This window comes from Gadus chalcogrammus, chromosome 13 (assembly GCF_026213295.1).
Source record: "Gadus chalcogrammus isolate NIFS_2021 chromosome 13, NIFS_Gcha_1.0, whole genome shotgun sequence".
Classification (NCBI taxonomy): domain Eukaryota; kingdom Metazoa; phylum Chordata; class Actinopteri; order Gadiformes; family Gadidae; genus Gadus; species Gadus chalcogrammus.
In genome coordinates this window covers 16,508,750-16,533,602 of record NC_079424.1, presented here as the reverse complement: position 1 = coordinate 16,533,602, position 24,853 = coordinate 16,508,750, and the positions used below count along the sequence as shown (strand labels likewise).

Here is a 24,853-nt window from a genome sequence, read left to right as displayed (position 1 = left end):
CTCTGATTCACCTCCTGAATTGTGAAGCTGTTCTTGTCTGTTCACGTAAGCATGTCTCAGTAAATTGGCCTACTGCATATTAGGTTGTAAAATAAAACATGCAGCCATCCTGCAGTATATTTAAAACGTATACACTTTGGTAATGGCTGTCTTTCACCATATGATTGGTGTATCAAATCGTATTGATTTCTTTGACTAATTTTAAGGGGGAACTTCAAATATAAAGTCTAATATATGTTTGACCAAGATATTTTCTTGCGTACTTACAAAGCTATAGGTCTCCTTATCTCAATTAAACCACTTTACAGCTCTTTCTGGAACAAACCTCTGAGCAGTGTAACTTATTTGTCTAGATTTTGAAATGATAATAGGCCTAATATAAAATCATGATGTGGGTTAAATATTCATTGTAACCTATATTATTGATTAACCCTGTCAGGTGATATATGATGAGACACAGATTTACAAAGTCAAATGGCTTTATTGATCCATAGTTGATGAAAAACAATTTAAATACAAAACAATTCTTGTCAATGCTGCAAATCCCTATTATTTCCTTCTTGCATATTTCTTTTTTTTTTTATCATAGAAAGAACAGGAACCAATCCGTCCAGCAGAACCAGCGTCATAAAAAAATTGACATTTAATCTCTAGATAATTATATTGAGTAGATAAGATTAATGTGAACAATTTTGACAAAACCTAAGCAATCAAGAATGCTAAAGACAAAAAGAAGAAGAAGAAGAAAGGAATTCAAACAAAAAAAGAAAGCCAAAATCAGATGTCCTGCGTAAATAATAAATTGAGTATTCGCCAAGTTAAATCAATTTCAAGTATCTCCATTCAGATAGAATACAGGTAAGAGTATGATATATGGAATATAAAAAAGTCCCATACATGTCCCGCATGCATGCTTGGTGATTCTTCAGGTAGACGCATGATTCCTTTTTTCAATTGAACGATAAGAGTTGCAACTCGATCCACCTTATTATAATTATATTGTATGGTCTATAGATAAAGTCATAAATGCGTTATTTTTTTGTACAGACGTTTTATAGGCAACCGTTTACAGGGGGCGCCTAGGGAAAATAGGCCAGGGCTGCAAAAAGTTCACTCACATCAGATACTCGGGCGAGGAAGGGTTGTCGCTGGTCGACCCCGTTTCGTGGTAGCCGTTCGCACAAGTCAGTTTCTCGCATTTTAGTTTATAGGCGTCCCTCTCGCGGGCCAATCGATTGAGTTCGTGCTTCAGCTGCTCCACTTGCGAGGCCAGGCTGGTCTTCTCGTGCTCCAGGACGTGTTTCTGCTGAACACGCTTGAAGCGGCACGACTGGGCATACCCTCTGTTTTTCAGGGTCCGACGCTTTTGCTTGAGACGCATGACCTCGTCTTTGGTCATCCCTCGGATGTGTCTGTTCAGCTCCCTGACGGACATGGACACTAGTTGATCGTCCGAGAACTGCATGTCGCCGTTGGACCTTCTGTCGTGGCGACTGCTGCTGTGGTGGAGGTGGTGCGCGCCCAGGACCATGTCCTGGGACTCTGGCGAATGGGGAGCCGAGCTCTCGACGTCCTCCCCCGGATAGTGGCACTGTGTGTTAGCCAAACCTTGCATCTCGGCGTGGCCCACCAGGGCGTCCGGCTGACGGAGGTGTCCGGGGTAATGCGGGACGTGCTCGTTCATTTGTCCGTACCCCTCGAATTCAGCGGGGAAGGGGGGCTGGTGGCCGTGGGGCGCAGATGGATTGGCCTGCACCGTTGTGCCAATGAGGGCGTCCATGGCGTCCTCGGGTGTCAGACCAAAAGACTGAGGATACATTTGCTGGGAGTAACCTCCGTTGTTAGACATCCAAAACTGTTCACCGCCCGGGTTGTTCCTCTGCTCGTTTGGGTTGAGGTTGGGCGACGAGGGGACCGAATTGGAAGGTGTGCTGCCCGGAGTGGTGGAGGCAGATTCTGGTCTTTGAAGTTGATTGCACGGTCCAATAAATGAACGATCCCCCCCATGCATTGTCTCCTTCTTGACGCCGAACTTCATCGAACTAACGGCTAAGTCGAATTCGCTGACAAAATCCATCGGTGTTTTCTGAAGTCCCAAATGCAAATGCGCATCGGCTGACATATTCATTGCAAGCTTGCTTTTTTTTCCGCCCGGAGTTCCGAATACCCACAGTTCTGTAATGCAGTAAACACGCAATGCTTTAGAATGAAGTTCCAAAAAAGATATATCGCAATATGTCTACAAATAAAAAAAAACATGCGTAAGGGGTTCCACCTTACCAACTAGTGGGTCATCTGTACTGTAAGCGATGGGCTTTTCGGAGGGTAAAGTTAGTCCACGGAAATCTCAAAGAGCACAATCGTGCGTGTGCTACCTCTGCCTTTTCGCGTGAAGCGCACTTTCTTCATAAAGCTGCATTGACGTGACGTCAGGCGTTGTAGACTACACCTCCGAGCTCTTCTCCAATGAGACCACGCACAGGGCATTTGCATAAAAGCTGATGCGAGAGTATTTTCAGACCCTTAACATGTGATGGTGAGAATATCGACTAAATCCCAGTCGAACCCCATAGGCTGGTCTGCTGCCATAATCCTTTGTCGATATTCGTGGTTTTACCTTTTGGTATATCTAAGCCTTAGCCTATGTTATATTATCTTTGTGCAATTTAATCAGTCGATGGTGTTTTGCTGTACACGTTTGGTGTATGTATCCGTCTCAAAACGTCAAATGTGATCCCAGTAGCCTAATTTGCTTGTTTGTATACAGTAGCCTACATATTTTTCTGCTTTAACAAAACCTCGTAGCCCGGCATTCACTATGCCTACTAGGCTGGTTCAGAATTACTTAGGTAGCTGAATTTGCTTGTCTGACCTTCTTAAAAATCCCACGTGTAAAATAGTCTTAATTTATGCATTAGTCTGTAATTTCTACTTCCTTAAATATGTGAAAAACAATTCGCTAACACGTGTAGGTTCCTTTGTGATTGCGCAAAAAAGGACCACTACTGACACCCGGTGGTGTTGACCATAACTGCTGCTGTGAAACAAAGAGCTTACACAAATGGGCTAAAATATTTCCCAATATTCACCTCCCTATCATTCCCTTACCCCCTCCCCTGCCTCCATAGCCACCCCTCCCCCAGATCCTTTCAGCTCTAACTCGCTGTATACACAACACATTTCTCCCACATGACGGTTTCAATGACTATTTGGTAAACATAGCTGGCCAGAAAGAGAAGCAAAGAGACATGGATCATGTAAGCAGTAATAGGAGAAAAACCATGGTTCGACTACACAAGGCTGAGGTGATGATTGCTGGAGAGCAACTCAGGTATGGGGCGAAGGAAGAGGAAAAAATTTTATGACCCTAAGTTAGGCATTACTTTGTGTATCTACATATTACCAATATCTGAATATGGCTTGCTGAGGACGATCCAGGTTGGATCCTCTTTTTGGTGACTGAGGTGTCCAGGTTAATGGTTAAAGTCATTGCTGACAGTCTTTTTCAAATCCAAGGTTGAGGCTCCACGATTGCAAGCTCGTTAAGGAACGGCGATACCATTTGCGCACGTACCCCAACTGCTTTGTGGCCCAAGAGCTCACAGACTGGCTTGTGGTTCACAAGGAGGCACCGGATCGTGCCACAGCAATCTGTCTCATGCAGCATCTTATGGACCATGACATTGTTCACCATGGTAAGCAGGAAGCACCCAGGTGATTCCTTGCTCAAGGTTACACTCATAGGAAATGGCCTTTAGGCCTCGCTGATACGTAAGAAAAAAATGCAAACCCTGTAATTCAATAGAACAGAATAGAGCGATGTCAATTTGAAGGCTCATTGGGATTGTGTTTCTAATTTTCTCAGTGTGTGACAAGCGACCTGTGTTCAAGGATGCAAAACTTCTCTACCGTTTCCGCAAAGATGACGGCACCTTTCCCTTCAATAAAGAAGTGAAGGTCTTTATGCTGGGACAAAGATTGTATGAACAGTAAGAGCAGCTTCATTTGGCCAAGCAATCACTTTATTTGAGCGCAAAAATGCTTACGTTAAGACATTCCCCTGTGGATTCTGAAGGGAGAGTAAAGCTGCACACTTCTGTGCAAATGTAATGTTGAAAATGTTTAATGGATTGGTCTTAAAATTGGATTGTACACTTGCTTATTGTGCAAAATGTCCTCTGAAATAGATGATTACTTGTATCTTTCCAAATGTAAAGCGATTTGTGTTCTTTAATGAAAGCCTTGGAATTATGTATGTGTGTGTTTGGTTCCACAGCCTTATTGTAGCTAAGGACTCGGTCTTGCAGCAGAGAGAGAAGCACGGTGTTATATATCAGCGCTGCTTTCCTGGCTGCCATCTGATTGACTGGCTCCTTCAGAATGCTGAAGTGGAAAGCCGGAAACAAGGAGTGGAACTGTGCCGAGCTTTGCAAGAACATGGCATTTTCCAACATGGTAAGACCAGCTCATTACAGGAACATGACATAGGTTTAAATTTTATGACCATGGTCATTACATCATGGCATAGGTTAACATTTTATAACCAGGTAATTGAATGGACATGGCATCAGTTAACATGTTATGGCAAGGTCATTACAGGAACATGGCATAGGTTAAAATTTCATGACCAGGTCATCACAGGAACATGGCATAGGTTAAAATGTTATAACGAGGTCATTACAGGGACATGGCCTAGGATAGAATGTTATGACTAGGTCATTACAGGAACATGGCATAGGTTAACATGTTATGACCAGGTCATTACAGGAACAAGCATCGGTTAAATTATTATTATCCCATAATAACTTTCAGTTATTAATGTGTTTAAAAGGGAGAAATTTAGAACAGAAGAAAACAGCTTGTCCACTCCCTGATGAATACCATTAGGCCTCAAATGTGACGTGGTTCTCCTTTGTTCCCTTGCCCTCCCTTCCCCCCTCTCACCCCCAGTGTTAAAGAAACACAACTTTTTCGACAGTGGATTACTCTATCAGTTCAGCATCAACTTCCGCAGGCGCCGGCGCCTGTCGGAACTGTTACATGACAATGAGCAAGACAATGAAGAAGGGCCTTCTGTGCCCACATTAGAGGACGTTCAGCCCGACAGTCCGTTTGTCCTGCATAAAACACCCCAAGAAGACTACACCGGTTTCAATTCTGGTAAAATAAAGGATTTTGCATACTGATGAAACATGTTGAGAAATAATTGATGCGTGAAGTAAAGTATTAAATAGTTTGTTTGGATTTTCACTAAGGTAATGATGGGAAACAGGTTATTTCCGGGCCCCGAGGGAGCTTGAGTGGGCTTCAGTTTCTTGCCTCTGGATTTTGTCCCTTTGTCAATCTCTCCACGACCCCACCAGGGAGATATAATCCACAATCAGGCAAGTGTCTCACAGCTTCATATATTTCCTGCATATATACTCCAAACCTTGATGTTGATAATAAAATGGTTCCTATTTGTTTTTTTAGTGCTGAGAAGAAACTTGACCTGTGAAGAGTTATTGTCACCTGGCGCACCATTCAGTAAAAGAGTGTTAACGGTAAGAGGTTAGTAGTTAATGTGAAGGGTAATTACATTACTAGCAAGGAGTTAATTCAACAACACTTAATTATGAATTGGCATGGCATTGACAGTTGCAAATACATTACTTTGGAACATATGTCAGAAATAGAAGATCATACAGGCTACTAATCATTAGATCAGCTTCATATTTACTGTCACAGCAGATGGCCTTTACATCCTGTTGACACAAATTACTTTCCTGTGTGTAGCTCTCAGACTCAAATCAAATGTGCTAGAATTCCAGAAAACAGAGTAAAATTACAAAAGTCAGTTTTTTGCAAAACTTTCAACCTGCATTCATCACTCATTTAAATTGAGGTTGTTCCACACTGGCTTTTCTATACATTAATTTCAAGGTGATTGGGGATGCATTGGGCTGGGGCTTTGTTGTCAGAGGCATGGCCCCCTGTTATGTCCAGGCTGTCGACCCTGGGAGTCCAGCAGCAGCAGGTGGAGTTAAGGTTGTCCTACTTTACTACTTTACTCCATGCCATTAAGTAGGCCATTCATTAAGGCAATATTTTATGTATTTTAACTTCTTAGATTTTATTGTAGGCCTATGAATTTGTCAATTTCATCCTTTTTTCTGTTTGTTGCAAGATTCGACAGTTTATCTGTCAGGTGAATGGAGAGTGTGTACTCAACCTGGATTATCGGACGGTATCTCGGCTAGTGATGACAGGACCACGTACTGTTGTGTTGGAAGTTATGGAGCCCCTGGAGTGAAAACATCTGCAATAAATATTCAATGTTTTTATCTACCATTTAGATAGCTGGACGCAAACCCTTAATTGTACTACTCTTCAACGTGAGCAAAAGGCCTATGTTACTGTTTCAATTCAAAACGCAATCAATCATATTTAGACACTTTTATGTATTTTTATTCAATGGCGTACTTCAAATGTATGAATACAATTAATTATTTGATTGATTAAATGCATGGTCATTTACTGTCTGGCATGAAATGTTATATTATTTTCAAGATACACAATAAATCCGTCTGGTTGCAACTTCTCCACCACCTCCTGGCTCCATCCTATGACTTCCGTCTTTTTGACGGCGCCATTTTGGATTGAGTGTTATCTTGGCTGAAATAGATACGGTTAGGCTAGCGGCTCTGCTCGCTCACCACTACGGCCAAGTCAGCAAAACAATTCAAAGAGCGCCGATGAGTTTCTTCTGATTCACACTTTACGGCTAATCGAATATCCAGTATGTCGTTCTAATGAATGGTGCACTACTCTGTCCTTCTTTCGACCCTATAGCTTGCTAGAAACAGTAACGTACAACAAATGGGATCGCTAGCTGGTTAGCTTGCACACTAGCAGAGCATCACACAGCACCGGCTCCGAGTGCGATCATCATCATTATTCACCTGAGTCCGTCCAGCCTGGCCCAGCTCAAAACTCTGTTGGACCAGTTCATACTCTAGGTAAGCTTTGCATTCCTCCGAGCTGTATGTACGTAAAGTGTGTTAAATCAAGCGGGGTTATTTGGTTAGTGAAGGGGAGAGTGGACTTGTGACTGGGGCTAGGTAACTTTGGGGCACGCAGCCAAGCCGCCACGAGCGAATCAAGCATCTAGCGTTAATGTTAGCGAAAATCATCTCCAGGGTAAATAGCAGGATATCAGATGCTGTGATTTAAGTAAGTGGTCAATTGTGTCGATTTCAACCCTCCGTTTAGAACATCCCCATTCGTCGTCAAACACAATCTACTGTTATATAAAATCGTAGGGCCCCGCTAACGATGGAAACCTTTAACCTAGCCAAACGTCCATTTGTCCACTAAAATGATTACTACCTGCCAATGGGTGCTTCCCATATTCTCGCTCATTACTCATTTGTAAAATGGATATATTCTATCATTATATTATTTACTATTGTTCAGCGTCACGGTGACAACATATAAAGCATATAAAAAGACCATCGTTAATTGTTGTTTTTGTGATTGTTCTTGCATAGCCACTAACCCTTGTTTTGAATATTTTATACACGTATATATTTTTTTCGCTTTTGTTAGACAGACATGTATCAGCTCCCTGTGAACAACCTCACCAGGATTCGGAGAGCCAGGAGGCAGGTGAAGAAAGCACTTGGTGACATTGGGCTAGAATACTGTAAAGAGGCGGCTGAGGTGAGTGTGCATTTATCCCACTTTTCATTTGGATAAGTAGCTTGGAAGTTCCTTTTCAATTAAAGAAACAAAGAAAATGTGTTCTTATTTGAATACAATTAGACATGAATTTCAATTAAATATTTTATCCTATTGCAAATTACTACCTTGAGTTCTTTCAAAAGTTTCATAGTTATTTTCAATTCATAGTTATTTCTAGCTATACTTAATTGAATAATTTGACCGTGTTCCCTTTAAACCTTGGACTGGTACTTTCAAAAGTCTGAATAGTGCATGGCTAGTTATCACAAAATAAATCAAGTCTTGCCTGTGACTAATTTCCCTTTCTTCTCACTATGCAGGAGTTCAAGGAGTTTTGCCCTAATGAGCAATATGTCAAAGGAACTCTTTGCCTTGAGATTTCCTCATGGGACCCATCATACTCCAAAACACAGGTAGGTTAAATGCTGCTTTGAAATTGTATGTTGCAGTCCCAGCTGTTTTTTTCTCTGGTATTATTAAGTATTGTATGTTTTTGCTTTATCCCTTTCAGGAATATCGATCCAAGCCATTTTGCTGCACAGAGTGTCCATTTTCTTCCAAATACTACTCAGGCTACAAGAACCACTTTCGCAATGTACACAGGCAGAATTTTGAGAACAGCATCCTGCTTAACTGTCCATACTGCACCTTCACTGCGAGCAAGAGAACGATGGAGACTCACGTGAAAATATTCCACATACCGAGTTCAACTCGGCAGAACTACGGGACCATCCAGGGCGCTGCGGTGGCCCAGAAGGACAAAGTATGGCCAGACAAAGCTAAACAGGGAGACAATGTGGAGAAAGCAATGTACTTTTGCAAAAAATGCACTTACCGGGACCCTCTATATAACATTGTAAGACGACACATTTACAGGGAACATTTTCAGCATGTGGTCTCCCCCTACCTTGGCATGGTTTCTGAGTCATCAGTCAAAAATGGTGCAAATTCTGTCAATGGCAACAACATCCTATGTAAGCGCTGCCAGTTTTCCACACGAAGCTACGAGGCATTAGTGCAGCATGTGGTTGAGTACCACGAACGCATTGGCTCTCAAGTCACAAGCATGATTGGGCATGCCAATGTTATGGTTTCCAGGTCTCAAGCCTTCCCTGGAATGTCACAGAAACCCTCCATAGTGGCATCCGCGGGCCGTAGCTTAACTTCTGAGCAAATAGGCCACATGATGCGTGGCAACTTAAAACAGGGTCCCTCACTTCTTAAAAATCAATCTTCCATTGCTGGACATCCGGGGCGTGTCTCAATTCCTGGAAGTAGCGCCTTGGCTGAAAGCACATCTTCTGCTGTGAACACATCCCAAACACAGAAGTGGAAGATATGCACTGTATGCAATGAGCTTTTTCCAGAAAATCTCTATAGTGCTCATTTTGAAAAGGCACATAAAGCAAAGAAAGTTTGGGCGATGGCCAAATACATAATGAAGATCCACAACTTCACCAGCAAGTGCTTGCTTTGCAATCGATATCTGCCCAGTGATACATTGCTTAACCACATGTTAATCCACGGGCTCACCTGCCCTCAGTGCCATTCTGCTTTCCACAACGTTGAGAAGATGATTGAGCATGTCAAGCAGGTTCACCCAGACGACTATGTTGGGCCTACGGCTACATCCCCGTTAACCTTTGACCTCACCATCAAACAAGACAAGTCTAACAACATACAGCTTGTTGTAATCACATTTAACATGAAGGAGTCCATCAATGGTCAGGATCCAACTGCATCTGCTCAGAGCAGCAGTCCCCCTTTGGTTAAAGTAACCGTTCCTAAGGTGATGGACAGGAAAGGAGAGGCACATGCTAGAAATCCAACGGCTCTAACTGACAAGAGTGAGGTGGGTAAGACCCTCTGCCCGCTGTGTTTCACCATCCTTAAGGGCCCCATCGTCCATGCCCTCGCCCAGCATCTACGGGAGCGACACCAAGTGCTCCAGACGATGCACCCGGTGGAGAAAAAGATGACATACAAGTGCATACACTGCCTTGGGGTGTACACAAGCAACATGGTGGCCTCCACGATCACCTTGCATCTTGTGCAGTGCAGGGCAGTGGGCCGGTCCCATGCAGGCCAGGGCATGAAGTCTGCCCTGACTCTGAACTCCTCTGGTGCCGGGTTCCTGAAGAGACGGCTACCCACTCCGACCACATCAGACCCCAAGAGGTTCAAACTAAACGATTCGAAGACGACCTCTGCTGCACCCGGACCCCGGGATGATGCAGATCTCGTGCTGGATCCTAGAAGTTACGAACATAAGACGTATGAGGCCCGTAAAGCCTTCCTCACAGCCTACTTCAACAAGCGCCCTTACCTCTCTCTCAAAGAAGAGGAGAAGCTGTCCGCTAGTCTATGGCTCTGGAAGTCAGACATTGCCAGTCACTTTTTAAACAAACGGCGGGTGTGTGAGAGCGACTGTGAGTCAAAGAAATCTTCTGTGCTGCTTGGCTTTGACATGCAGGCCCTCAAGAAAATAAAGCATGACATGACATTCGAGGAAATCAAACTGGCTGGTACCTCACGCAGACCCGGAGGCCTCAAGTCCGGCACCCCATCCATGCACCAAAACAAACAATGTGAGGCAATTAACTGTACACTAAAGCTTAGTACATATACAGAGACCATATCCATTGACTCGGACAGTGAACCAGAAATAGAGGAGGGTGTAGTTGAGAATGTCGACGACGACATTCCCAGTGAGGACGTCCAAGAGGTTACGAAAGAAATCCAGAGCACTACAGATGGGACTTCCAGAGGGGAGACAAACAATTTGAACGATGGGAAAGCAAATACTTTGGTAGCACTGTGTTAGTGTCCGTGCTCTGAAGTGTGCCTTGATTCAGTCCTTTGCATTTGTGTGAGGATGGCTGGTGGAGAAATGTTTCAACAACAGCAACATTCAGAATTCAGATATTTGGGCTAATGGCATGGTACATGGAAATACTGTAACAACTAATACTGACCTTCATACCAGTATTGAGAGAGAAATCAAGCTATATTATTGTGCAAAAAATTGTATGGCTTCTGTAAGTGGCATAATTTGTGACATTGTAAATAATTTAGGCATTGTACTTTGTTAGACTATACATATGTTCACTGTTGCTCATTAGTTCACTGATTTATGAAACAATTTTCCCAATTTGATATTCTTTTTTGTCATTGTGAAATGTAACTGTATTGACATTTCACTCATAGAAAATGTAGGATATGCTAATTGTCTATGTACACGTTTAAATAAATAAGCTTATTTCCTAAAAATCCCTGATTTCTATCTTTATTTTTTTACTTTGCAAACAATAGATTTGGGGCTTCAAATATTTGTGCTTGCAGTGATATATAGTTGAGTTTATTCAGCCCATGGACAGAATGAGTATTTGAAATGTTACATTGCATGTTCAGATAATAACAATTTTACCCCCTAACATTTAGTATTAGATCGCTTGTTGCCCCCTAACGTTTTGTTGTTGATGGCTTTTTGTTGTTTCTGAATTAACTTCCGGCTCTGGGAAACCACCTATTGGTAAAAAAAAATCTAGAAGGAGGGACATCCGCTTCGAGATTTGGCCAATAGCAACAGGCCAATACTAACACGTCAAGGCCTATTTTCAGCTGTAAAATGTCGATATTTGTTTTGTTATTTTCAGATATGCATTTTATAAAACCCTTTTGGTTTTGAATTGAGAAGAATTCACCACTGTAAGTATATAAATCAAACTTGGGCATGATCAATGCTGCTATGGTTACAGTATTTTAATAGTTTTCCTTACGTTTCTAATCTAGCAATCTACCACTAAATCTAGACCGGATATTCAACTAAATTCATCACGAATAACCCGAACCGAGTTGTCAGCTTTAGTATGTTTGCCGATCCAGACCTTACGTGTTTTAAATGGATATCCTCATATTGATTTGGTTGCATCGTATAGCGCAGGGCCAGGGTAGCTACGTAGGGAAGCTAATACTCTGGTCTGCTTATCACTGGGCGGCGATGAAATAACGTACCTTTTCCCATTGAAATGACGGTGGACTGGTGCCACACACTAAATGTACATCGGATGCTATCACATGCGTTTTTGTGGCGCAGTCGTTTTAATTACATTGAATACAGGAGAAAGATAAACGCGTCATTAACAAAGGATTTAGCAACTTTGTTTGCAGTCAGTTGTCGGAATGGACTTTATTACCAAAGCATTTTTCCATACTAGGTATTCCTCTCCATAATGGTCAGAATAGGCCTTGACCTTTTCTCATACGCACACGTGTGAATATTGCAGGCTTATTGATCAAAATGGTATGCACCATACCATAGTCAATGGAGTTATAATGTCCTTATCATCGGCATCAATTTAAATTGTAGGCTCATTTCATGGACATTTTACATATGGCTAGCTTTTAAGATTTCACCACAAACCATGGCTTTTTAACAAATAACCTTTTTCGTTCCTTGATGTTATAGTCTCCATGGATTCATGTCTTCGCAGGCCAACAGCACCGGTTGCCAACGACAGAAAGCCAATCAAAGTGAAGAGATCCAATTTTAGCTATAGAGCTGACGGTCAGCTTGAGCAGAAGCACCCAACCATGAAGTCTGACTAGGCGGGCGATGAGCATTGACACAAGCATGTCCATCAGTAACAGAGAACTGGTGTTCTTCTTCCTAAGCCATAAACTGTCTCAGAGGAATTACAGGCCTATTCCCTTCCAGCCCGAGGGGGCAGGTGAGGGGACTGATGAGGACAAGTCCAACAGGATTGGTATTAATGGGTTACGGTTGAACGACGGTAACGGCAATGGCCAGTTGGCGCCATCACCTACTCCACAAGGCACGGAGGCTGTGAGGGCAGCGCTTCTAGAATCGGTGGAAGAGTTTGAGTTGCGCTACACGCTGGCCTTCAGCGACCTGTCGTCCCAGCTGCCCATCACCCCCGCCACGGCCTACGGTAGCTTCGAAAGCGTGATGGACGAGGTGTTCAGGGACAGCATCAACTGGGGACGCATAGTGGGCCTGTTTGCCTTCGGGGGGGCCCTCTGCGTGGAGTGTGTGGAGAAGGAGATGAGCCACATGGTGCCCCGCGTGGCAGAGTGGATGACCAGGTACCTGGACGACCACATTGACCACTGGATCCAGAGCAACGGAGGATGGGTGAGCACTGAGCAGCCAGCGGCCCAAGGACGGCCTTTTGGGGCCGTCTGCTTCTTGCATATTTATGTATTAATGTTATTGGGGCTGTAATTGTCTTCTTATCTGGTCTTATTTTCATTTACAGAAACACTTTGCTGCGGTTTTTGGCAGCGACGCGGCAGCGGGAGCGAGGCGTACCCGGGACAGTCAGAGGAGATGGATGCTGGTGGGCGCGGTGCTGCTGACTGGGGTGCTGCTCGGGGCTCTGCTCGCCAAGAAACATGTCTAGAGGACGGATGAGTCAGCACGTGTTTACTCCCTCCCCCCCTCCCCTAGCACATACTGTACAACACTAAATAATATTAATAAAAAAATGGTTAATGTTTACAAAGGCCCAGTTTGCTTGTGCACTGACAGTCTTGATTGGCTATGGCAGTTTTTCCATATGTAGCTTGTGAGCTGTTATACTCCGTACCCAGCCTGTGCTGTGTTCCTTCTGCATACAGCAAAGCTTTTATCTTTTGTTTTGTATAAAGGATGTTACACATTATAGACCGGAGGGGTTTGAAATGGATCTGATAAGCTAAGAGTGAAACGGGACAGAGACTTGCCTATTGTGTTTATTTTTTTGCCTTTGTGTATTCTCTTAAGGACCAATTTTGATTATTTCCAAACTGACAGAAGATATTATAGAATATATTTCATTTTCTATTTTGTAACACCTAGTTATTTTCATTTTATTTTGCTGTAAAGGAGTTATGGCATGCTTCAAAAAAATAAATATATTTATGTTTTGTTTATGCTTTGTTATGGTGTATTTATTTATATGTCTGTACGTTTATTTCTTCGAAGGAAAGAATTACACGCAACATTTTCATTATTTCCAATGCACAAAATTGGGCATTGGGATGTCTTGCTTTATATTTTTGTCATTTTGAAGATCCTTTTATCCAAACTGAGCCCAATGATGATGACATACAATTAAAATGTAACCAACTTAATCCGAAGTTCTCAAACAAACATGTACGTTTATCTAAACATCATAGACAAATCGAAAGAAACTTTTTTCTAAAGGAGGGAGAGAGAGAGGTACACACATGGCACTATGGCCCTGCTGGTAGAGATAGACCATAGCTAGGGCACTCCAGCTACAGCTGGACTGTAGCTAGGGCCCTCCTGGTGAAGGGAGACCGTAGCTAGGGCCCTCCTGGTGAAGGGAGACCGTAGTTAGGACCCTCCTGGTGAAGGGAGACCGTAGCTAGGTCCCTCCTGGTGAAGGGAGACCGTAGCTAGGGCCCTCCTGGTGAAGGGAGGCCGTAGCTAGGGCCCTCCTGGTGAAGGGAGACCGTAGCTAGGGCCCTCCTGGTGAAGGGAGACCGTAGCTAGGGCCCTCCTGGTGAAGGGAGACCGTAGCTAGGGCCCTCCTGGTGAAGGGAGACCGTAGCTAGGGCCCTCCTGGTGAAGGGAGACCGTAGCTAGGGCCCTCCTGGTGAAGGGAGACCGTAGCTAGGGTCCTCTTGGTGCAAGTTGACCATAGGGTCCTACAGTTTGACTGTAGCTGGGCTGCGAGCTGCTAGGAACCTGCTACTGTGGTCTGTCAGGGCAGCAACTGGGCAGATTTAATTTAGATAAGACGCAAACACACACCCTTGTGAAAGCTTTGGGCCCCTAGCGGCCCCCCGGGCATGTGCTGTGTTGACCTGGTGATCGGTCATGGGTACAGGACTATATCTCAGCCAGGGGGACATTTGTGTGGTAGAGTTGCAGTCTTATGTTTTGCCTCTGGATGGAGCCTTTGTTACACTCCTCAAATGGCTTCAGCTGCCCAACAATAGAGACTATGCAGCATCTCAATCTGATCTCTATCCAGTAGCAGTTGAGAAGGAAACTATTAAAGTGATTTAAAGGGGAGATAAATTAAATATAGATCATCTCTGAGGGATTAAGTGAATAATTTGACTTACTGAATATCTTGAATTATTGAATAGAGGATATTCACAAAGGTTTGCTGATTTAGGACAAGAAATAAGCCTCAGAAGTAACAGCGACAAAGTCAGAAAAACAGTTATAGCCATAAACTTAAAAGTGACATCCCTCAACTTGAAGGGACAACTGTGGATGCAACCCCCACCATAAAAAAAGAAGAAAAGAAGAGAGGAGGCGTCCAACGGATGGGTTTGTGAGGGAGCTGGAGTGAGCATGTGGTTGGTAATCTTTCCCTGTCATTTGTTGCCATTTCCCCAGAGCCTAGCTGGCAGTAACAAAAGATAAAGCATGCCAAGGAAACAAGAATAAACTACCTAACTTCTTAAGAATCAAAATGAGATCATGTCAACCCATATCCTATTCTTCAAGACGAGACCCTAGGATCTTTGCACTTTGACTTATAATATATGATTATATTAACCATTATCTATGTTGTAAATAATAATTTTATCATTGTCACAGATATCCTGCCAGGAAGTTTGTTTCTTTTATTTGATATTATATATTATAAAAGATGATGATGCATTAGTACGTCAAATATAAAGTGCAACTGCAATATTTAGGTCAAAAAATGGAATGGAATGACACATTATCTATCACTGTGTTCCGTGCCCAGATGTTAACAGAAAGTGCATACTGCCATGCTGCAGAAATGGAAGGCAGAATCTCTCTTCACATAAGTGTATACACCGGCACCGTGAAGGATCGTAGCTCAACTAATCAAGCCAAACCTTGACACAAAGATGTTGTGGAAAGAATATTGTCACCTCTTGATATGCTAGCAAGAATAGACAAGTATAAAGGATATCTAAAGAGAAATTAAAATAAGTTTAATTGTGTTCAACTCCTTAGAAGGGGATGCCCAAGCCATTTTTAAAATTGTATTTAAGCAAAGTAATAAAGTGCAGCACTTGACCATTAAGTGTCAGAATGGACAATTGTTAATCTTAATGAACCAAGGTGTAATTCTTATCTATTAACAACCTGTTTATTAACCAGGAATAATCCCCTAGGCTAGGACCTACCAGGTGGTTTTATTCTTCCTCGATTGACACTGAAATGTGATAGATCTAATGTTAGTTTTTTTCCAAACGGCTTCAGAAACAGAACTGGGCTCTATCATATGTGGATCTAAATAGTTCATACATGGGTAAAGGGGCTTTTTACCTATCAAGAGTACAGTGATCATTTGAATAGCTGTTTTGCTTTTTTCAACTGTAGCCTGGGAAGCCAGGTCACCCTGAGCCTAGTAGACTGTGGGCAGGGTGTTGGGGCAGGCGTGGTGAAGGACAGGCTACCTCCTCTCATGCGTGGTTCTCTGGTGTCAGTGTAACTGCCAGGGAGCTGGTGAGCGCTCGTATGAGCATCAGGTGGATGGCTTGTGGTCTGCGCCCCAGTGATAAGTTATCAGTCCTCCACCAGTCCCGCGTGATCCTCCCGAAACCCTCCTGAGCTCATTAAAGATGAACATGCTCACCCCAGGGTTCTCGCGTAGTTCTGCTTTTCAGCACCACATATTTATCCTCTTTGGTTAACGATGCCTTTTTCATTCTTTCACTTTTTTTTTTGCCCATAGATTCTCTTATCTGAAGTCCTTACCTCCCAGCAATCATTGTTGTGGATTGGTGGTTAGAAAGAGGAAGTGTAATTTTTCAGTTTTATCTAGTCAAGTCTTGGTGAACGTAGAAAGATTGAAGATACTATCTCAGCTTTTGACTGACTATTCATTCACTGTTTCAGTATGCCTGAAATATAGTGGAATATAGGTCTGTTCCCAAGAAATATAGGTCTGTTGCCAGTTTGCACAATTTTTTGATAATGCACAAGCAAATGTATAATAATTATCTTGCAACAATCCCTGTTCTTTCATGGTTTTGAGCCTGCATTCCAGGCTTCCATCGTTGGCCTATTTGACCTTATTACAACTAACAACAATTATCACTCAGCACATTTTACGATGGCATTTAACGCCAGTTCAGGCTATAGACCTTGGAGCATGAGGCTAGTGTGTAACACCACGTAACAAAGTCTCTGTTTCTATATGAGGGTTTGTGTGGTCTTTTTGTTTCAGTTTGAAAACATTTTTTAAACAATCATATTGAAGTGGATTTTGAATATGGAACTGAGCTAAAGTGGTTTGGCTGTACGGTATTGTCGCCTCAAATTTGCATTTGTGGTGGAGCTGATAAAGTGCACTGTCATGCAGACTTTACAAAGACAGCTTTATATAATGGACACAGAGTGACGGTGGTAAGTAACAAATGCCCAGTGCTTGTTTTAATTTGACTGAATTGACTCAAACCAACAAACCATAAACAAACAAATATCAGACAATACACATGCTTTAATATCTGCAAAATCTGACTACCCCAACGTTCTACGTATTCTGCAATATAAAAATTACAGGTGTAAAACTGAACAAAAAAAACCACATTGTTGTCATGGATACACAATTCTGTTGGAAATATCATTTTGTCCATTGTGCAGTAGCACCAGAATGAACCAGATGTGAAAAACATTGTATTGACCTTATAACAAAACCTGACATACTCCTTCTAATATGCCCCAACTTGGCCTGAAATACAGTGAAAAACAAATAGAAAATAAAACAACCTTCTATTCTAGTGCACAACTGTGGACACATACATACATACATACATACAAACAGCCAGACAGAAATCCTATATATCAATCACCACTGTTGTTGCGACGCGCAGGTGGGACCACACCCTAGCCCAGTCACACACCCAGCCCTCCCACGGGCACCATGCCAGCGCCGGGGTAGTGCGTGTAGGACATGGGGGCGGAGGAGTGCAGGCCGTGGGGAGCTGTGGGGATCAGGTGGGCCGTGTGGCCGTAGGACAGCATGGAGCCGGGCCCCAGGGAGAAAGGCCCGCAGTTGTCCTCCAGCGGCTGCATCATGTCTGGGTACGATGCCGGGTGGCCCAGGTTCTTCTTGCTCTTCTTGTTCTTGTTGGACACCTTGCGGTTGCGTGTCTGGATGCCGTCCTTCTTCATGGTGAGCGGCCGGTTGACCTGTAGGATGAACGGGAAAAGCCGGCGTTGGATTCGCGGTCGTACATCAGCCGACCGTACGCAGGGCGGCGTGCGCCGAGCCGTGTGTTGTCTGTGCGGGGACTCACGTTGTGCAGCTTGAAGTAGAGTCCGCAGGCGTTGCACACGGGCTCCCCATTGGCGTTGCGCCGCCATAGCGTGGTGGTGCTGGTGTGACAGTTGGCACACAGCGTACCGGCTCGTTTGCTCACGATCTGGAACATAGTAATACAAACACAGGCCTCAGTGTGTTACCTTTACCGTGGTTCTATCAGAGTACCAACAACAACAACAACAACAACCACAACAACAACAACAACAACAACAACAACAACAACCAAAAGCCTCTTGTGTCATACCAGTCGCTTCTTGGGGCGGATCAGAGGTCTGTTCTGACCATTCATCTTATGGTACAGTCCGCAGGCGTTACACAAGTAGTGGCCTGTACCATCCCGGCGCCATAGGGGGGTGGCGGTGGCTCCACAGTTGACGCACTCCCGGGCCTCTGTTTGAAATCAGAGAAACACGCTGATTAACCATTCTAACAGGAAGAGTCACACCATTCATGATGGGTTATCCCACCATGGCTGCACTAAACACGACAATGCAGAACACTGCAACACTGATGATGACGCGGATGATGCTGATGAAGACGCTGATGATGATGCTTGTGTGTGCGGTCACCTGGCGGGGATAGCCTCATCTTGTTGCGGAGCTTGGGGGAGTAGGAGCCGGGGCCCATCCAGCCTCCAGGGCTGCAGTAGAGGGCGGCGGCGCTGTAGTCCTGCGTGGAGCCCATGTACGAGCCGTAGGGGCTCAGCATGTGGGGGTGGGAGTTGGGGGACGGGCTGTACATGCCCCCCGCCACGGAGGTCAGGTTGAGGAAGCTGCTGCCGGCGGCGGCGCCCCCCGTGGGGCTGAGCCTCTCCGCCTTCAGGGCCTCCTGGAGCCCCGAGGGGCTCTCCTTGCCCTCCCTGCCCGTGGACATGTAGCCGTCCCTGGGGGAGGCGTAGGAGGACGCGGCGGTGGCGGTGGTGGAGATGGGGGTGTAGGGGGAGGTGGGGGTGGGCTGGAGGAGGGGGGTCTTGGACAGGGGGCTGTTGCTCCAGCTGGGGGTGGGGGGGTTGTAGGGGGAGCCCATGGAGTGGTTGGCCGGTCCTTCCACCCACTGGAGGTTGCTCTGCAGAGACGGCGACATGTACAGCTGACGAACTGTCGGGACGCGAGAAGAGGGGAAGAGCGACGTGCGTGTTACGGCTCGGTATTCTATGCAACAAAGAGAGGGAGATTTGAATGCTTAGCAAGTGAGGGACACAGTGCGACCCATAGGGGGAGTCGTACCCGTGCTGTTCCTGTAGGCCGACGGGGCTCTGCTGTGGGGGGGGTTGGAGAAGTAGGAGGGCAGGCCGCTGTAGTCCACCTCTGGGTTGGAGAAGAAGGCGTCCCCCTCCTCCACCGAGGAAAGGAGCCCCGTGTCCGAGCTGAACACCCCCAGGGAGTCTGAGCTGAGCAGGGCCGGGGACGCCCAGTGGGACTGCTCCGAGGAATCCTCCATGCTCTCTGCGGAGAAGGGCGACCTGGGGGCAGATCAGTTCAAGTTAGTCATAGAGACCTACGCCGATGGTTTTTGTGCATGCATATAAATATACATATATATTTGTATACGTCACAGGGGGTTGGAGTGACAAGGGAGAGACCAACACGATGACCATCACTAGGTTATCTACTACACTACCTGCGTATTATGGGGGTCCAGGACCATGTTGGGTGTGTACGTATGGCTCTGAGGTGAGCCATACGTACAACGAGGTCAGGTGAGTTGTGTTTTAGGACAGCAGTGGAAAGCTACACAATTAGCCACCAGTTCCAATTGTATGCCTGCGTTTCGTAGGCTTCAGGTGATGCTAAGTGGCTAATTGTGGTGGGGCTATTACCCCTCATTCAACCACTAAAGTTCTCTGTAAACAGCAGTATTCTTCAAACTTTCCTTTTTGGTATCCTTATTGGACTGGGGTTAAACGCTATGTTTAACAATAATCAGTGTACATGGCAGTGGTGTATAAAGTACTCTAAAGTCATAATTGGGTAGAGGTACAGATACCTTAGTTGAAAGTGAAAGTGTAAAAAAGTTAAAGCCATCTGTGATAAAATATCCTAAAAAGTACGAGCTGAAATATGTAATTTTTCATTACAAATATATAGATATATAATGAAGGTATATCAAAGCAAAATGAAAAGGATAAAAAAGCACATATATGTTGGTAGACATTTATAGCAACTATGATTTAAGGAGTTGTCTTCGGTAGGATGAGGAGGCTTTGTTTATGCTGCTTTTTTCACAGCTTACGGACAGTCCACTGCAAATGCATTGGAGTAATAGTACCTTTTTTGTTTTTACTGCGGTAAATGTGAAAGTTGTTACATAGATATATAAAAACTGAAATCAAGTAAAGATACTCCAAATAAGGACTTAAGTACGATACTATAAAAAAAGTTGGTTATTTGGTTAAATAAATATAAATCTCTGTTAATATGAACTAAAACAATTAATTGTACTACCAGAGATGTTATGTGTAAAAAAAGAGACATGATATCACGAGATTTTACGACACCCCTGAAGACTCTGATTGTTGCTGTTGCTATTAGTATATGATAATGAAAAATATGTGCTATACTATATTCAGCTCCAGTGATTGAGCCTTAAAACAACCCTTATCTCATGAGATTAAGATAAATCACACAACAACAAGGATTTGGAAATTAGAACTAGGAAAGGACCTAAGATATGGTAATATGATCTCATGAATTCATACAATTCATATCATATGAATTCATACAAATCATATGATATTTTATTACTTTTTTTGCATTATATTTTTATATTGCTATTTTGAAAAGCATACATTTCTATCCACCCTTTAATATAGTAGAAAAAAAAGTTGTTTTTCATTTAGTTTAGTTTTAGTTTTTATTTTTGTATCCTAATCTGTTCTGTTGAATAAAATAATTAGAACGTGGTGGTCGTAGCAGTAGCTATAACAAGTAGAAGCATAAAGCAGCTCCTCAAATAACTCTTAAAGTGATAAAGCAACCTTTGGTGTGACATTTATTTTGTCTCACAAATAACAACAACCAACTGATCTCAGTGAAGATCAAAAGCGATAACCAAAATCTGAGTGAACAGATAGAGAGCCGCGGCAAAGGCCCACCGCCAGACGACCGACCACTGGACCCTACCTGAAGAGCAGATGAAGAGGTGGTGTGAGCCGGTGGGTCTGCAGGTGAACGATGGCTCAGTCGCTGGCTTAGGATGTCAGAGTGGATGGACAGCAGAATAACTGGTGCCTACTTAAACTGCCTGACAACCACAGAAGTTGAAGGCTCCATAGACATGGGCTGTGGGAGGGGTCGGGGACAACATGTCTACAGAGACACACCTCCCCGCTCCAAACAGAAAACGAAGGGTACACGCTATGCACATGTAGGAACAAATGTGGTTCTATTGGGGACTTTATATGCAATATTCAAAACAGTTGTAACAGAATTGTAGAGGAACAGCCACCTCAGAGCTGAAGTGTTTACCTATCTAATTAGGCAAGTTAATCAATCAATCACTCAAACCGGTGATCTGTCCCACATAGACATCCACAGACCATAAACATCAACACCACTAGTGTCTCTTCTGGAGAGAGAAGGAGAATGTATGTTAACTATGAGCACGCCACCATCACAGAATGGGGTCTAACCCTGCTGTCTCGTCTTTTTTACCGCTCACATTTTAAACTGAAGTCCTGTAAGAGGTGGATTGGATATCTTCTAATAATCTGTATGCGACGGGAATAGGGAAAAGACACTGTGAGCACAATTGAGTCAAGTGGATTGTCAGGCGGCCGGGCAGAGCCCTTTGTCTGAGAGTAACCATTTGGCCACTGATAAGGCCTTGTCACAGCAATGAACAGCAATTTGAACAAAGCAAATATGAAATGCAAATAAACCTTTTTATTTTTTGATCCTTCAACGCTCAGCGTGTTGGACAGTAATGCAAATACAGCACGGCCGGACCGATTGCAGAAGGATAGACAGAAGAGGTCCGGGACATAAGTTTGACTGTGTCCTATTGATTTGATAGTCAAAGCAGCTCGCCGGCTCCCCCACACCACCACCATCAACCCCTTAAACCTGCTCTCTTTGTCCGCTTTGTTCTCTTCAGGCAAATTAGGAGAGAGTTAGGACACCTTCACTTTTCTAAGGAATAACATTTTACTGTATGTTCATGTTAATGGGTTTGAGTCCTCTGTTTTGGCTCAGCGACCCTACACAGACACAGGTTGATGAGCGACATCGTCCCCCAGACCGACCTCTGAACCCGTTCACTGGTTCAGAATCATCCCTTAACTCTCCGGCTATCTCGTCTAGAGAAAGATGGCTGGAGAGGAGAAGTATCATAAGGAAGACTAGAAGAGATGGGCAGAAACAGAGAGAGAGAAGGAGAGATCTGACAGGAGAGGAAGAGCGGGACAGAGAGAGTTGGCAGGGGAGAGAGAGAGAGAGAGAGAGAGAGAGAGAGAGAGAGAGAGAGAGAGAGAGAGAGAGAGAGAGAGGGAGGGAGAGAGAGAGGGAGAGAGAGAGAGAGAGAGAGAGAGAGAGAGAGAGAGAGAGGGAGGGAGGGAGAGAGAGAGGGAGAGAGAGAGAGAGAGAGAGAGAGAGAGAGAGAGAGAGAGAGAGAGGGAGGGAGGGAGAGAGAGAGGGAGGGAGAGAGAGAGAGAGAGAGAGAGAGAGAGAGAGAGAGAGGGAGAGGGAGAGGGAGAAAGAGAGGAGGAGAGCAAGAGAGAGAGAACACAAGAGAGTGAGAGTGAGAGAGTGAGAGTGAGAGAGAGAGAGAGGGAGAGAGAGAGAGAACACAAGAGAGTGAGAGCGAGAGAGAGAGAGAGGGGGAAAGAGAACCCATGAGAGTGTGAGTGAGAGACAGTTGTAACAGTATTGAGAGAGGGGGAGAGAGAACACACGATTGAGAGCGAGAGAGATAGAGAAAGAGAGGAAGAGAGAGAGAGAGAGAGACAGAGGAGGAAGGCAAGAGAGAGAGAACACAAGAGAGGGAGAGCGAGAGAGGGAGAGAGAGAGCGGGGGAGAGTGAGATAGGGAGAGAGAGGGAGAGAGAGAGAGAGGGGGAGAGTGAGAGAGAGAGAGAGAGAGAGAGAGAGAGAGAGAGAGAGGGGGGAGAGTGAGGGAGACAACCTCCTCTCTGCGTGTTGTGCTCGTAGGCAGCTGGGCAGCAGGGATGTGGCTGCTGGTGCTGTCTGAGGGAGCTGCTCTGCCCTGATAAGACGTTATCAAGATGGCAGGAGGCAGAGTGCAGGAATGACAGGCCGCTGTCAGACTGCAGTGCTGAGGCACCGGACATTGCAGCACCACTGTGTGTGCACGTGTGTGAGTGCGTGTGTGGCCACAGCGTGCCCCCTTGCTCCACAGCACGGCCACGCGCACGTAGGACGCACGTTTCCACACACACGCACCAACTTTTCGGTCCCAATCGTTTTGCAAGTAATTAGTAATAAGTAATTGGGGGGGGGGGGAAGGATATGGTAGAGGTTGGAGACAGTGCTGCCCAAAGTTTCCTGGGGATCTAACGGCGATGCCTGCAGCCTAACCTGTGTGCGAGGTGGAGCGAGAGGCCCCTGCCTGACCCCTACTTGCTCCTCAGTGACATGGATATACCCGGTAGAAGCTTTGAACTAAGCTACTCAATAGTCCAAACTCCAAAGGACATGACCTCCGTGTCCTCAGCCCCAGAGATGAGTGAACCCAGCCCCCTGTGCACTAACTCACACAGGCCGACGAGTATTTAGCTCCGTGCCGAGGCTTGCTATCAGAGGCTGACAGACCCCTCTTCAGGCTCTACCTCGGCCTGCCTCTCGGCTGGTTGGTGCTCTGGGCGCGGGGTCAGTGTGGGGGTCTGGCCTCTGGGTGGCCTACGTTAAGGGAGCGAGCCGGTGGATTCCAGGGTCATTTCGGCGGTTCCAGAGGGGCGCGCTGCCGTGGGGGCGGCTGCCTTATCTCGGCCCTGCAGGGCGTACCTCTGAGACACGCTCATACCGCGGTGTACACCCCCCGGGGTCAGCCCTAACCCTTCTTTTTCTCTCTCTCTCTCTCTCTCTCTCTCTCTCTCTCTCTCTCTCTCTCTCTCTCTCTCTCTCTCTCTCTCTCTCTCTCTCTCTCTCTCTCTCTCTCTCTATCTCTCTCTCTCTCGCTCTGTCTCTCTCTCTCTCTCTCTCTCTCTTTTTTTATCTGTTGAAGTCGTGATCTCTTTCATTATATCGTTATCTCGTTTTATCTCGAATATAGACCTATAGTCCTTTAAATAAATTAATGAAATGAAATTAGGATCTAAAGTCTACATGTTAATGATTACCGTTGTATGGATACAGTGGTAGGCATACGTTTAGGCACCCATGCTAAAGTTGACTATAAAGGGGAATAGAAAATCGTATTTTGGAAATTGATCTTAATGCCTTAATTAAACAAATGAGGAAAAATCCAACCTATAAGGACACCAATTTGCTTTGTGAATGAATAATGTATCGTAAATAAATAAATGTTCTCCATTAAAATGCAGGGTGCATAAGTATAGACACCCCTATGTTCCTATAGAGGCAGGCAGATTTTTATTTTTAAAAGCCAGTTATTTCATGGTGGCATGGTTCTTTTCAGTTAGCCTAATAACTGTTAGATAGCCTAATGATTTCTCAATGCAAATCGAACCAGCTAATAAGCTAACTGAAATAAAACCATGCAAATCTCTAGGTATGGTGAAGGGTATGTGATGATGTGGGGCTATTTTAATTCCAAAGGCCTAGTTGACTTCATCAGGATGCATAGAATCCTGGATCCATGAAATAACTGGCTTTTAAAAATAAAAATCTGCCTGCCTCTATGGGAATTTAACAAAGGGGTGTCTAT

At 44.6% G+C, this 24,853-nt stretch overlaps 4 protein-coding genes across 9 annotated transcripts; 2 read left to right on the top strand and 2 right to left on the bottom strand.

The window, feature by feature from the left end:
• Positions 1–461: 461 nt before the first annotated feature.
• mafbb (v-maf avian musculoaponeurotic fibrosarcoma oncogene homolog Bb) lies at positions 462–2,396 on the bottom strand. Its single transcript, XM_056606709.1, has 2 exons — positions 2,281–2,396; positions 462–2,175 (listed from the first exon to the last, which is right to left on the bottom strand). Exon 2 carries the CDS (start codon positions 2,126–2,128, stop codon positions 1,115–1,117), a length of 1,014 nt encoding a protein of 337 aa, XP_056462684.1. The 5' UTR covers positions 2,129–2,175; positions 2,281–2,396; the 3' UTR covers positions 462–1,114.
• An 816-nt stretch (positions 2,397–3,212) lies between these two features.
• si:dkeyp-97e7.9 (DEP domain-containing mTOR-interacting protein) lies at positions 3,213–6,578 on the top strand. Of its 2 annotated transcripts, none has more exons than XM_056605906.1 (9): positions 3,213–3,331; positions 3,517–3,695; positions 3,866–3,989; positions 4,277–4,455; positions 4,951–5,160; positions 5,256–5,384; positions 5,473–5,543; positions 5,923–6,027; positions 6,167–6,578. In XM_056605906.1, the coding sequence occupies exons 1-9, from the start codon at positions 3,249–3,251 to the stop codon at positions 6,290–6,292; spliced, it is 1,206 nt and encodes a 401-aa protein (XP_056461881.1). In that variant the 5' UTR covers positions 3,213–3,248; the 3' UTR covers positions 6,293–6,578. The 2 variants fall into 2 exon arrangements, with proteins under 2 accessions (XP_056461881.1, XP_056461882.1); XM_056605907.1 differs by having other exon boundaries at positions 5,473–5,550; positions 6,167–6,252.
• Positions 6,579–6,591: 13 nt separating this feature from the next.
• Positions 6,592–13,971, top strand: LOC130401888 (bcl-2-like protein 1). 5 transcript variants are annotated; one of them, XR_008903893.1, is made up of 5 exons: positions 6,592–6,998; positions 7,588–7,701; positions 8,043–8,135; positions 8,234–11,430; positions 12,216–12,331. XR_008903893.1 is itself a non-coding variant. In XM_056605904.1 (3 exons), exons 2-3 carry the CDS (start codon positions 12,338–12,340, stop codon positions 13,143–13,145), a joined length of 684 nt encoding a protein of 227 aa, XP_056461879.1. In that variant the 5' UTR covers positions 10,888–11,430; positions 12,216–12,337; the 3' UTR covers positions 13,146–13,971. The 5 variants fall into 5 exon arrangements, 2 of the variants coding, with proteins under 2 accessions (XP_056461879.1, XP_056461878.1); XR_008903892.1 differs by having other exon boundaries at positions 12,191–12,331; XR_008903894.1 differs by having other exon boundaries at positions 6,645–6,998; positions 7,592–7,701; positions 12,191–12,331.
• Positions 13,972–16,272: 2,301 nt separating this feature from the next.
• On the bottom strand, positions 16,273–21,237 carry gata1a (GATA binding protein 1a). The gene is made up of 6 exons (XM_056605972.1): positions 21,134–21,237; positions 19,238–19,473; positions 18,581–19,108; positions 18,256–18,401; positions 17,986–18,111; positions 16,273–17,878 (listed from the first exon to the last, which is right to left on the bottom strand). Exons 2-6 carry the CDS (start codon positions 19,449–19,451, stop codon positions 17,582–17,584), a joined length of 1,311 nt encoding a protein of 436 aa, XP_056461947.1. The 5' UTR covers positions 19,452–19,473; positions 21,134–21,237; the 3' UTR covers positions 16,273–17,581.
• Positions 21,238–24,853: the final 3,616 nt, after the last annotated feature.

What these genes read in the sequence shown, in the direction of transcription:
- mafbb (XM_056606709.1), bottom strand. Translation starts at nt 2,128, where the DNA reads ATGAATATGTCAGCCGATGCGCATTTGCATTTGGGACTTCAGAAAACA.
- si:dkeyp-97e7.9 (XM_056605906.1), top strand. Translation starts at nt 3,249, where the DNA reads ATGGATCATGTAAGCAGTAATAGGAGAAAAACCATGGTTCGACTACAC. An exon ending in GGACAAAGATTGTATGAACA is followed by an intron (nt 3,990 to 4,276) that starts GTAAGAGCAGCT and finishes TTGGTTCCACAG; the next exon opens with CCTTATTGTAGCTAAGGACT. An exon ending in CAGCAGCAGGTGGAGTTAAG is followed by an intron (nt 6,028 to 6,166) that starts GTTGTCCTACTT and finishes GTTTGTTGCAAG; the next exon opens with ATTCGACAGTTTATCTGTCA.
- LOC130401888 (XM_056605904.1), top strand. Translation starts at nt 12,338, where the DNA reads ATGAGCATTGACACAAGCATGTCCATCAGTAACAGAGAACTGGTGTTC. An exon ending in TCCAGAGCAACGGAGGATGG is followed by an intron (nt 12,878 to 13,001) that starts GTGAGCACTGAG and finishes TTTCATTTACAG; the next exon opens with AAACACTTTGCTGCGGTTTT.
- gata1a (XM_056605972.1), bottom strand. Translation starts at nt 19,451, where the DNA reads ATGGAGGATTCCTCGGAGCAGTCCCACTGGGCGTCCCCGGCCCTGCTC. An exon ending in GGCCTACAGGAACAGCACGG is followed by an intron (nt 19,109 to 19,237) that starts GTACGACTCCCC and finishes GCGTCCCGACAG; the next exon opens with TTCGTCAGCTGTACATGTCG. An exon ending in TCTACTTCAAGCTGCACAAC is followed by an intron (nt 17,879 to 17,985) that starts GTGAGTCCCCGC and finishes TTCATCCTACAG; the next exon opens with GTCAACCGGCCGCTCACCAT.